The following is a 13099-nucleotide window of genomic DNA, read 5'->3' on the forward strand; positions in this document are numbered from 1 at the left end:
TGTGTTGAGGTTAAGAGGGTTTATATTTTTGGATAGTTACTGAATGTATTCAAAGCAAATACACGCTGAATATTTTTTTTCTGTAGGAAGTTTGAAGTACCTTATCATCATTCTACATCATTGTGAAGCTGTCAGTTTTGACTCGTGAGAGTGTAAGAGTCAAGTGTAAGGTTTCCCTCGTGCGTGAGGTGCCATCTTAATTATTTTATTTTTAAAATGCAGCTCACTGAACGGACGGATGATGATTCTTGTAACCTTAGTTTGTGGCAGTGCTCAACAAATATTCCTGGATGTGAGATGGCAATATCACTCCAGTAGACCAAGAGCAAGGCATACGGCTGGTTCTAGTGCAGGTGGATCAGCAGCTAATAGAAATAGTTTGTTTTCATGTTTTGTCAAAATACTGATAGTTTTTTACAACCAGTTATTCACTTAGTTGTTTGAATTTTTTCTTTGAATTTTTTGTAGTGTTTTTCCCTCTCTTCTGTATGTTACTCATTCTAATAGTGAAATTCTTTACTCTGGAGATGTTCTCTGGCTAGAAGAGGAAGATTTTTGATTGATCAGTTTAGTCTTGTTCTCTATGGGGTTAGCTCGGTGAGCAGGTAAGGAGTCTCTTCATTCACTGATCTCGTCGTTCCTTGGTTGAAAGTGGGGGGCACAAAAGGAGTAAATTCAGGCTGCCTCAAAAAGCTCTTTTCAGAAGCTGTGTTCTGCAGCCTTTTTCCTTCCCAGGTTTTAAAAATGTGTGCCGTTTTTGGCTTGTCCAAAAAGTTCATGTATGAGGGCAGAGGACAGAAAAGAGTGAAGATAAGAATTGTCTCAGCAGCTGCCCCTGCACTTTTTTCTGATAATTGAATCATAGAAATGTCAGGCTAGAAAAAATAAACTAATGACATGGTTGCAAGAACAGGATGTGCATCGTGCTGGTGATCCACGTAGCCATCGTGAGAAGTATCCAGCTGGTCTGCAGAACTGTGCTCAGCAATAACAATTAAAATAACTTTTTTATTAGAAGTTTGATAAAGAAGGAATAGAGTAATGAGAAATTATACAATGAGTCATCTGTGGTCTGTTGATCAAATGGTATGGGAGCCCTTGTAACAGCTCATTCCTTTGCAGCACGCCAGGTGCACCTCGCTCAGCTCTGACATGTTTGCCAGCCAGCTCTTGAAACCTGCCAAGGAAAGAGATTCTGCGCCCGTTCTCCTTTGGTGCCATTTGCCGGTGATTCCTTCCGCTATTGTTAAAAAGCTTTTCTAAAACTCAAAACTAAATTCTGTTTTGCTTCTAGTTAAGCCAATTTCTTCATGTCTTGTATTCAGCGGACACACAGAAACATTGATCAGCATTTTCTTATAGCAGTTTTTGGTTTTGGAAGAGTACTGTTATGCCTATCCCCCCACTTTTGTTTTTCGTTAGAAAACAGTTGGAGCCTCTTCATTCTTTCCTTGTCGGTCTTGTCTTACCTGCTTTGTTGTCACTGAGTATATATACCTTTGCTGTTATTTCAGAGATGGCCTGCTTCGGTTAATCTCTCAGGAAGAAAATAGCCAGGTTGCACAGCAGTGTACTATCTCTATCAGATAAGGTAGACACCAAGAGGGCCCTTAAATAAATCCTCTATCGAGTCAACTTGTCACGAGACTGATATGTGGTAGCTCTTACCAAGCATATTTCCTTTTGGGAAGACCTGTTCCCTTAGAGAAGACGGGTAACATTACACTTGTACAGACAATGTTTCTCTGATCAGAAATGGCTCTGCTGCTACAAGTTTGTCATTAGCAGACAGAAGTGTCTCAGGCAGTCAGACTCAACATTAATGTAATCTTGGTAAAGTTTCTGTATTCTGGTGAGAAAACAAATCATCTCACTTGTGCTATATTTGTGAGGAAAAAAAATCAATATATGAATACATATATAATTGAACTTATTCTCTACTGATTTTCAATCTTAAGTGACTAATTTCCATAATTATCTCTCTCACAGTACTGGCTGGATCCTGCAAAGACCCTTGCTGAACATAAGGACTTGATAAACAGTATGTATTTAATTCAAACTTTTAAAGAAAGTATCTGAAGATGAAACAACAGAGAAAATATTCCATGTATATATAGCCTGTAAGGCCTTTATATTCTAGTCACAACAGATTAATAGCTCTTGAACTAACTCATTACTGCAGTTCATAGCCACGTCAAAATTTCACACACAGATTGAATGTACCGTTATTTTCTAAGGGTATTTGTGAGATTATTGTCCAAGGATTTCTCTGCCATTACATTTTTATTTTAGAATAACAAATCATGCTCTTCTTAACTTGTATAATTAATTTTATAGTAGCTGTGATACCTCTACCGTACTATCTGGAGTTAACTGGAGAAGAACAATGTATATATAAAAGGTGAATTAGAAWAGCTTTTCCAAATATTTATTAATTAAACTGGCATATAATTAAAATCTCTTCATAAGATATTTGAAAATGTGGAAAAGATTAATATTAAGTATTATAATTTATCATCGGAATCACATTTCATACAATTACATTTTTCAAAAAGTTTCAGTAGAAAAAGTATCTAAAGGTCAAAACCAAGCATTAAAAGAAATCTTGGAGAAAGAGTTAGCAATGAAATCTAAAGTTAAAATCTTCAAAATAAAAACTCCAAGTAGAATTACGGGATATGAATAAACAGACACAGACTAGGAAAAAACGGTAAAAAGAGTTTTCTTAGCCTAGTTTTTAATATTTTTTTTATTTTATTGTATTTGTGTTACTAGTATTTTATTATTTTATTATAATTATTATTTACTTTTCATGTGTTATGAATGTAGGTGTTCTGCTTTGCTAAAGAGTAGTATGTGGCTGTGTTAGGATTTATTGGTGACTTCAAGTTTTATAAGCTTCATAGCAGGTGTTTTGTAATCTAATAATATTCATAACTATTATATTTTGCCCTGATTTTTTTTTCCTCAGCTGGACCACCATACACTCTGTATTTTGGCATTAAATTCTATGCAGAGGATCCATGTAAACTTAAAGAAGAAATAACAAGGTGCGGTATTTTGATACGAGTACAGTTTGTTGGTTTCAAGGTAGTGATCCATTAGAGTCAGGCACATGCTGCTGTGGTGCGACTGGGTGGTTTTTGCTTGAGCATCTGGATGTGCAGGGAGGGAATTGTGAGTAGCTTCACAGAGGCTGGTATGAACCACTGTTTGGAAAGATCAGGATGAAAAGGTGCTCTCTAGTGCATTAAAAATCAAAGGAATTCGATGTGCATTTGAGGGGTTTTTCTTTTCTTCAGTCTGTCTTTATGCATATGCTATAGTGAAGTTTAGAGTTTACTTGGATATCTAAATACAGGGCATTTTCTTCTTTATTGGTCATACCTTAAATTCCAGGACTGTTTTTCAAGAGGACTTGTCTTTGTCCTTCTAAAAATATGTGAAGGAAATTGAAGAGCTATGTGCTTTTGATTCTTTTAAATAAGGTTGGCCTCTAAAAAAATATGAGGATACATGTGCACGCGCGCACACACGCACATACACGCACACACATATTTGCATGAACTCTCACAAAGAGGCTTTTCTATTTGCTTTATTTATGAAAGATCTTAGACAATGAATTTTGTATTCGAAGGGAACTTTGAAAATTGTGATAGGTAGATGGATAAAATTAGTGTACTGACTTGCATTAATAAATGCCAAAATATTTCTTTTGATGTCCAAATTTGTGCTCAAGAGGAATATGACACGTGAGAATTTATTTGAATACATTCAGGGATTTTAATTTTCCTTAATCAAAGATGGCAGTTACAGCGTAAGCAGAATATTTTTCACGTACCACAATGAGAGCTTTTTTTTTTCTGTAAGTGCACTGCAGTGACAGAAGTCTCAGTATAACAAGATTGATATTGACCTGATAAAAATAAATAAAATTATGACTCTGCAGGTTAAAAGCATAATCTGGATGCTGTGTAATGCCCTTGTGCCCTGAAAGTTTGATACAGTTTTGCTGTACTTTTCCAGAACTACTTTCATTCCTGCTCACAGGGTGAAAGAGATGGCCCTGGGAAGAGAACTTCAGCAACAGAATCTGTTGTGATTACTGCTTGGGAGGCAGGTCAGATTTATGTCTGCGGAATGACAGGGGCTAAATTTTCAAAACTTGTATTTGGTTTTCTTGTAATAAAGTTAGTCTGTGATTTGCACTGCTAATTTGGTATGCAAATCTAGTCAAGAAGCATTTTGGCATAAATGGTAAGCCTCTATTTTTGTGTGCACAGTGTTTGCTCATGCAAAAGTTGCACCCTAGAAGGTACAGAGGTACGTAAGAAAGGAATACACTGTAACTACACTCCTTAAAAAGCACATTGAAGAATAGCCACATGCCATCAAACTTTATGAGCATTTATTCCTATAGGCTCTTAAACCTTGGAAGGAAGAAATATATTTTCAGAAAAAATATAAGAAGGCCACAGAAATAAAGCCTTCCACCTAGAATGGATTACAGCTACTCTTTTTCTTCGTAATAATAATTTTCAGCAGGAAGTATGTGATTCCAGTGGCGTGCTAACTGTGTTTATTTGGACCATGTATTTGTTATTGTAATGAGTATGTGCGTGGAGTCTGTTATTAGATGTTAATGATCTGTGGCATTACATGATTACTATTTGCAAATAATGAAAACCTGTCAAATTTGTAATTGCTTCACACGAAAATCTAATTTTGGTTTGTAGGCAAAAACTAACGCTGAGGTGATTCCTATTAACATATACTGGATGTGTTTCCTAGAGCTGTGCTTAGGTAGTATTATGTCTGCAAGACAAACTTGACAGCGAGCAAGGTGAGAATATTTTAGCTGCAAGTTTGGACAAAAGGTCTAGTTCTGTGAGGAGCTTAGTGGCTTCAGTGGGAATTGAGAATGTTCATCTCTTAGGAGTCGCTCATGCACTTACCAGTTATTGCCTTTGACTGGTTTTTGCAAGGAGGTGAGTTTTGTTGCAAAGTTGTCGTTCTGTTTTATTCTGAGCATACGTACTGGAAATACACAGATATGGACACCTATGGAAGGGACAATGATAGCACTGTTCTGTTCCTGAAGCTCTGCACTGTAGAGCTGCAGAAGTACTAAAAGAAAGACGAGTGTTTATCAGAAACATGTTTCATGTTGCAAAGAAGATGCTGTGTGCTCCATAGTAGATTTAAGATCTTCTTTATCATCATCATCATCATCATCCATACAGAAAATATTTGTCTAGATGGGACTGGTAAACCCTGGATAGAAGCAATACTGAGATATTGCCTAGATAGAAGAAACCCTGAGCATCTGTGCTTTATATCTCCTGCTGACATTCTCAAAAAACTTCTGTGCAAGGCCCTGGCTCTTCGGGGTGGAAAATATTAGCCATTTGTTTAAGGATTGACATTTCCTACTGTAATATCACACAAAGCACGGCACATATTCTGGGGATCATTAACCAGAAAGAAACGGGTATCCTTATGGAGAGACTCATTTGGTCTGATAAAGTCTAGCAATTGTTGTTGGGTCTAATTTAAGGATCAATTATCATGCAACCTGCAGTCTGTGAACTTCTCATGGACGAGAATAGTTGCACTTTGAACTTACAGAATACTTACATGAGTAATGTGTAATAACAAACACAGAATAAATCAGTTACAATGTAGCTGAATGGCTCTGTGTAGATGAAGTTGAATTAATGAATAATGAAAGAACTGTACATACGCATGTATGTGTGACCAAAATTTTTCTTAAAAAGATACCTTTTCAGTATTGCTTTTGTATGAACTTGGTGCAAGAAATTCATGTAAGGTTCTGTAAAACACTGTGCAAATCTGTTGTAGTAAAAACAGACAAAGCAAAACAAAGTGTGCTTAAAAAGATTTCCTAGAATGAGTATGGAGAGTTGAAAAACCAAACAGGTCTTTTGCCTGATGGCTTGTTTTCTTCTCTTTGCTTTTCCATCCATTTTGTGTGTATTGTTTCGTTGTAAGTTCAGCATTGGAAAGACAGGAGAAGGGGTGGCAAATGCAGATACTTGTGTTCAGCTGGCATCTGATGTCTGAGCAATTTGTCTGATGTGTGTTGAATATGTACATTGGAGGTTGAAGAAACTGTATATAAGGTGTTTTGGTTTGCATTTGAGGTAATGCTCGAAACTGAGAGATTCGCATCAGTAAAAAATATTCTCAAAAGCTTTGATTTTACCTTTACTTCTCAGTCCTGCTGCTGATTTTTAATTCAATGTGGCTTTACTTTGAGGCCTGAGTATGTACTTCATCAAGTGGATGTAGAAGCAGGTTACAAGTCAAAAATTACATTTTATCTCTGCTATCTTTGTTCCAAGAGGGCAGGTGCTCTGCACTAAGACAAATACAGTTAGCTGCTGGTAATATAGCCGCCCATTTCTTCATGAGAGGACAGATCCAATGAAATCTGCATCTGCTCTAGACCGTTGATTCAAGAGATGTCTGATACCCAGTTCTCCCCTAAGTTGATCCACTAATCAGGTTAAACTTTAGCTTTTGATAGGTATCTAACAGTTTTTCTGATTTTTAGCCCTCTTTGCTGTTTCCTGACTGATGTATGAAAGTCAAAAGAGTGAAATTACATTTTTGTGAGGAAAATTAATTTTATCTGCTCAATATAAGCAGATGGGAAAACTGCAGAGTTCTTCCCTATCCCGTTTCTTTCACTAGATTAATCTTAGTTGTTACTCGAAGGTTAGGAGGAGAAGAGTAATTTGGACAGGAATACAGTTTTTGATTGTCACCTAATTATGTTGCATGGTATGTTTTTAGTTAACTGGAAGATGATGAAATGTTACTTGGTGCCTCAGACTCAATACTGAAGTAATTTTCATTTCCTCTCTGTGTTGTAGGTATCAGTTTTTCTTGCAGGTCAAGCAAGATGTTTTACAGGGCCGCTTGCCTTGTCCAATCAACACTGCAGCGCAGCTGGGAGCATATGTGATTCAGTGTAAGTTCTTCTGGTCAGCTAAGAACTTATTTCTTTTAATCCTGTATTATGATTCACTTTAAGTGTTGACTGAAGACTTAATTAACACTTTATGCATTCATTTCAGAACAAAACAAATTAGATCGATTTGTGCCAGAGAGCTGTAAATAGATGCCCATTCAGAACAGAGGATGTAGAAGTAATGCAGAAATTAATAATATAGAAATAATACAGAAATTAATGCCAAAAAAAGTTGAAAAGTCAGATGATATGAATTACCTTCTGAAAAGTCTGACAAACGCTGTTTGCCTTGCTCAGGAATACCTTATTTTGTACTTATGACATTGCATGCAGAATATGTCAACAACCCATTTTTTTTTCCTATAGCGTATTTTTTACTTCATCAGGCAATTTACAGAGTTGACGGGTCATTGGCAGCCTCCAGCCAACACATTCTGTCAAATAAAAGAATCTTTCAAAAATTACATTATGTCAATACAAATGTGCCTCTGCTTGAAGAGAGGATGTATTTTGACCTGAAGTGAAGAATTTTAATTCTTCCTGCCATTTATCTGCATTCATCCATCAGTAGTTAGCTTTTCAGAAGTGGAAGTTATATCCTATATACTTAATAGAACTAGCGATCAATTAGGAAGGAGCTATCTGTCTACCAGTTATTCCTCTTACACTGCAGCTCTAGCTCTACATTCAAACACAACAGGTAACCTGGGTATTAGGTAATGGGAAAAATTGTATGACAAGTCATGCTAGGAACTGACTGCATGATTTGTTTTACATTAGATTTATATTTCTTGTGTGTGATATATATTAAGCAAAGATTATCTACATTATTGATATTCCAAGTGTGATTCAACAACACATAATACAAGATAACAAATGGTCCTCCTTTCGTTTCTGTTTTAGAATAACAAGGCAGAATGAAATAACTTGTATATGAAATGTGAGTAGGCATCACAGAATTTCATGGTGTGTTACATGCCTTTCAAAGAAGCTAGTTTCTTAGTTCTGGTTTTTGATATGTTTATTTTTAACTGACATTTTGCCATTGACTTGACATACTCTGAAAAAACTCTTTGCAGTGCGCTTTTCACTTTACTGGCAGTTGTACATTCCCTGAAAAATTACTGCAGTATGAAGCAGGAAGTTATGTAATGATGGTAACAACTTAAACATACTAGGAGACATGAGTAAAAAAATAAATTAATTCTTGTCATCTAGTCATTTTCTAAGATGGTTAGAATGTGGGAAGCTGCTGTTTTGATATAAAATCTGGTTTATATGATTCTAATCTCAGTTGTTCTATGGGAAAACAATGAGGAAGGTCACACAAGAGAGGTCAGTTAAAGCATAGCAAGGAGTAGAAAGAACAGAGAATTAAATTTAGACCTGGCACCAGTAAATATACATTCCCATTGACTCTATAAAAAGTGTTGTCTTTTTTTTTTAAGGCCTGCAATTGTACCTGAGGTACATATTTAAAATACAAACCCAAAGTATCAGCACTGAGGTGAGCAGCCTTTCCAAGGGTGATATGCCAGACTATATTGTTTTCTTTTCCAAACTGAGGTGAAATGCATTTGTTGGAATTTGGTAAGAGCTGAGAAGCTCTGCTCGTTACAGCAGTAGGCTGTGGCAGGTGCTGTACCAGTGGCACCTTTCCCCTGTGGAAGTAGCAGCTGCTGCTGGGTTCAGGAGGAGCTGGGGTCCATGCGTCCTGTCCACCTTCCGCTCCTAGTCACTGGCCCTGCATATGCCATTCAGATGATGCTGGGGTGCCATCTTTGGTGTCCATGCTGATCCTTTCCTTAGCACATGAACCTTACTCCTCCTTTTGTGGGCAAAGACTGCAGACTGTTATAGTGACAATGATGGAAAACACAGTACCCATGGCACTCTGCAGTACCTATGGCAGTCTGCAGAATATACCAGTTCTGTTTTTTGATCTGACCTGTTCCTATTAAGAATGCTGAGGTTCTTGCTGTTGTAGCTGTTCCTGTTGATCCTGTTATAGGCAAGAAACAATGTTTTTAGAGAGATTTTTTGAGGAACTTCTCAGCATCTCCACTGAACAGATAACTGTCTTGTTTTGGAAACATTATTAAAATCTAGAAAGAAACATGAGTGGTTAGATGAGCCTTTTCCTTCATGGCTCATATAGCCTCCTTTTGGCTGTGTTTAAGGCTTCAGTTGGCATTGGATAGAAACCTTCAGTGAAGATTTTCTCACAGAGGCCCCACATGTGCCAGTTTTGCTCAGGGTTATTAAATTAACATATTAACTGTAGCACAGTTTCACAGATAGATGCAATTCATTATAATGAAGATCAGCAGAAGTGGGTTCTGACAAAGGTGCATATTTATTTTATAATTGTATGGGAACATGTAAAGTAATATAACTAAGGTATGCAAATTCTAGGGTTTTTTCAAAGAAAATCATGTTTTGACTTTGTTAAAATTTTTTTGTTTAAGAAAATTTCTTTCTTTACAATTATTTTGATTTTGAAAATTAATTTAATGTTCAGAAAATATACTGATACTTTATTGGAGAATGACGTCTTCTGTTTCCTCACAATAAATGATGCTTTTCTTCAAAGGACCTATCTCTAGGTCTGTCTCATGATACTTGTCTACATTCCCATTCAGACTTCGACATTTCTGTTAAGAGTCCCAGCAAGAATATGAATCAGTTCTGTCTGTAATGTTACGACTTATGAGGGCACAAATATTCTAAGAACTGGACTTTGCTTCTCCATTTGTTTTACATATGCTGCCAAATAACATACAGCATCAAATTTCAACTTATACTGTCTTGGACAAAATTGGATCTAGTTCTGTAAAAGCGATAGCCTTCTTGTCAAAATTTCCAGCTTTTTAAACCTTCAAATTTCTCTTTAAAAATGTTTGAAGACCTTTTTTTTTTTTTTTTTTTTTTTTTTGGTGGACTAGTATGGACAGCTCTGTACATAAAGAGCAGATTATCTTGTATTTCTCCTCTTTGAAAGAAGAATAGGTTTTGGATTTTATATGTGACTGCATGGTGAGATAACAGTCACTTGGGTAAAGGTGGATTGGCACAAATAGGTGGATTAGATAATATACTTTTTGGTTAACATAAAGCATTGAAAACTTTTTTCTTTTCTTGTGTACCGTAGCTGAGCTGGGAGACTATGACCCTTATAAGCATACTGCAGGTTATGTGTCGGAGTACCGTTTTGTTCCAGACCAGAAGGAAGAACTGGAAGATGCCATAGAACAGACACACAAAACTTTAATGTAAGAATTCAGTAATGTTGGGAACTTTTCATTTAAAATTAGATTTGGAAATGCTTGGTAAGTGCAAACAGGGAGCACCTTGTATTGCCAGCTGGAGGTCTGCAGACTTGAGGAGACACAGAACATCCAGTTATGTCCCTCAGAAAAGTAGAATAGAAACATTTTATGTGTTTGAAATTGTTCTTTTCAGAACTGAATAGGAAAACAAATGGAAATATGATGTTTGTCAGGCTTCGGTATGAGTGTTTCTGAACCAGCAGTTTTAATAGTGGTCCTGTCACAAACTGAGACGCAGGAAGTTCCATCTGAATATGAGGAAAAACTTCTTCATTGTGAGGGTGACAGAGCACTGGAACAGGTTGCCCAGAGAGGTTGTGGAGTCTCCTTCTCTGGAAATATTCAAAACTCGCCTGGACGTGATCCTGTGCAATGTGCTCTAGGTGACCCTGCTTGAGCAGGGAGGGTGGACTTAACTGATCTCCAGAGGTCCCTTCCAACCTCGTCCATTCTGTGATTCTGTCTTCTCTTAGTTTGTTGTAGTGGAAGAGAAAGAAATCTAAATCTTCTGAATTGTTTGAGTTCAGTTTCCTGTTCCAGCACAGATTTTCTGTGTAATTTTGGACAAATTGCTTATTATGACCATGCCTCAATCTACTCTCTGTAAAATGGGGATAAGATTTCTTTTCCTATGTATTCCAGTAATGAATTGTTAGGATAAAAAACGATTACTTTTAATATAGTAATGTACAGCACTTAGTACAATGAAGTGTCTCTTTTCTTGCCAAATCCTTAGCTGGGGTAAGGAAGGAGTGCTTGTAGCAACCTGCATAAGTCTTTGTGAGAGCCACTCACATTGCAGGAGGTACCAGGAAAGCAGTCTGTATGCCCATGGCTTAAGTGATAGTCTCAGTTGCAACATCTGTATGAATTAAAGAGGCAGTTTGGTTTTACAGGCATAAAATCCTTTCATTGTATTAACCAACATGTCTTATGTAAAACATATTGGCAGTGATCAATTTAATGGATTCCACAGTAAGGAGGAACATATGATTCATAAGAAAAAAAAGCAGTACCTAGAAACAAAGTCATCAGGCAACACTGAAGAACTCAAGGCATTAGAAGCGCTGACTTCTGGACAAAAAACAAACAAGTTCTAAAACTTTGCATGAACATAAAAGCTGTGGGAACACAAGATAACTGGTGGGCGTCAGAAAAGTTTTGGTTTAAACTGAACCAGGCAATACAAAAGTTCGCAGACATCAAAACTGCACCTGAAAACATTTCTCTGGCATGAGAAGAAGCTGAGAAGGCATAAATAAGTCAGGGATCAAGTGATTGCAGGAGTAGAATATTAGGCTTACTGCAGATGGGACAAAAGGGACCTGAAGAGATCTGAAACAGATACATCAACAGACCTGAGAGATTCATGCAATCTCRACTTAACCTTGGAAAAAGTTGGAAAAGACAAATTCATTTTGATAATAGAGGCTTGCAAAGCGTCGGTTCTCCATCTTCCAGGTACTGGAATGATAATCACCCTGAATACAAAAAAATATACATTGTACCATCTTTGACATGATGGGCAATCTCTGCCTCATGGTGGACCCCAAGATGCTGCTTTGGGATTCAGTTGATTCTCTGTCAGATTGCAATTTGTGCATGCAACATCTTCCCTTGATTACTGATCAAAGCGGTGGGAAGCAAAATTGCAATAAGGACAACAAGGAGATGGACTGGAGAGGTAAGCTGTTAAGCAAAAAAAGATAAAGACTGGTAACCTCTGGCCCCGTTTGTTCCGTCAGTGCTTGACTAAGAAACAACAGGAACATTAGAGAGGAAAAAATACAACAATCTCACCCGGAAGTTGGAGCAAAGAGCATAACTGGAGTTTTTTGGAGGTGGCATCAGAGAGGTGGAGAGAACCACTTTCTGTCCTACTTACTCATTTTTAGAAATAGTCTTCTGTGTATGAAATATCAGTAGTTTCAGTGAGATCAGTTTTAGAATGAAGTTCACTTGGTGTGTGAGTGACAGAGGCAGAACAAGCAGTCACTGTGTGAAAGCACAGGAAGTCAGAAAGATCTGGCTTCCCAACCTGCAGTTCCAAATGCTAGACTGCAGTGCCTTCAAAACTGCAAAACATAAACCTGGTTTTGAAAGTAAAACGTATGAAAGAAGCTCATACTGTAGATAAAACCAAAATAAAAATTTACTTTCTTATCTCCAACTTCATATTCCTAGTAAGTGTAAAAGAAGCTTTTCTAACAAATCCAAGTTAGGTGCAATTGTGATATAACCAATTATTAAGATGAGAGCAATAAGAAACATTTTATAAGTATGTTCATCATACCTTTTGTCAAAATCATGTAGAGATAATCAGAACTAGCCATCCTGTATTTAGATCTAGATTTCTTGATTCTCCTGCTGTAATAAAGCCACATACTGGAAGAAGGTTAAGTCGTTTCTTGCCTGTAGTTCTGTATGTTAGTGTTACGTGTACCTTGTTTAATGAGAATAGGTATTAACTCAGAAATGTTAACTTTGAAAAGTTCTCTTGTGATTGGAATGCATGCCAGTTACCACACTACCTTGAGCTCTCTCTTTTAGGGAAGAGAATCCGTTGTTAAATAATTACTTCTGTATGGTTGCCTGACTGCTCTGCCGTAATTGATGAATTACAGAGAATCTTACTACAGGTCTTTTTGTGAAGTATAGAAGTACTGTTTTTTTCTGTTCTAGAGATGGGAAACTGAGGCACAAGGAGTTTGTTTGGATCAATGTCACAGAGACTGGGTTTGAGAAATGAAACTTGAGATTAATTCCAGATCAC

General features: G+C 36.9%; 1 protein-coding gene across 1 annotated transcript in view; it reads left to right on the forward strand.

The window, feature by feature from the left end:
* EPB41L4A (erythrocyte membrane protein band 4.1 like 4A) overlaps window positions 1–13099 on the forward strand; it is a 132881-nt gene that overhangs the window by 55951 nt on the left and 63831 nt on the right. The window contains exons 3-6 of the mRNA XM_026059900.1: window positions 1990–2041; window positions 2972–3050; window positions 6900–6997; window positions 10149–10269. Coding sequence (XP_025915685.1) covers window positions 1990–2041; window positions 2972–3050; window positions 6900–6997; window positions 10149–10269 — 350 coding nt within the window. The remainder of the gene's footprint in view (window positions 1–1989; window positions 2042–2971; window positions 3051–6899; window positions 6998–10148; window positions 10270–13099) is intronic.

The sequence above is a fragment of the Apteryx rowi genome, unplaced genomic scaffold (genome assembly GCF_003343035.1).
Source record: "Apteryx rowi isolate R43461 unplaced genomic scaffold, aptRow1 scaffold_161, whole genome shotgun sequence".
Classification (NCBI taxonomy): domain Eukaryota; kingdom Metazoa; phylum Chordata; class Aves; order Apterygiformes; family Apterygidae; genus Apteryx; species Apteryx rowi.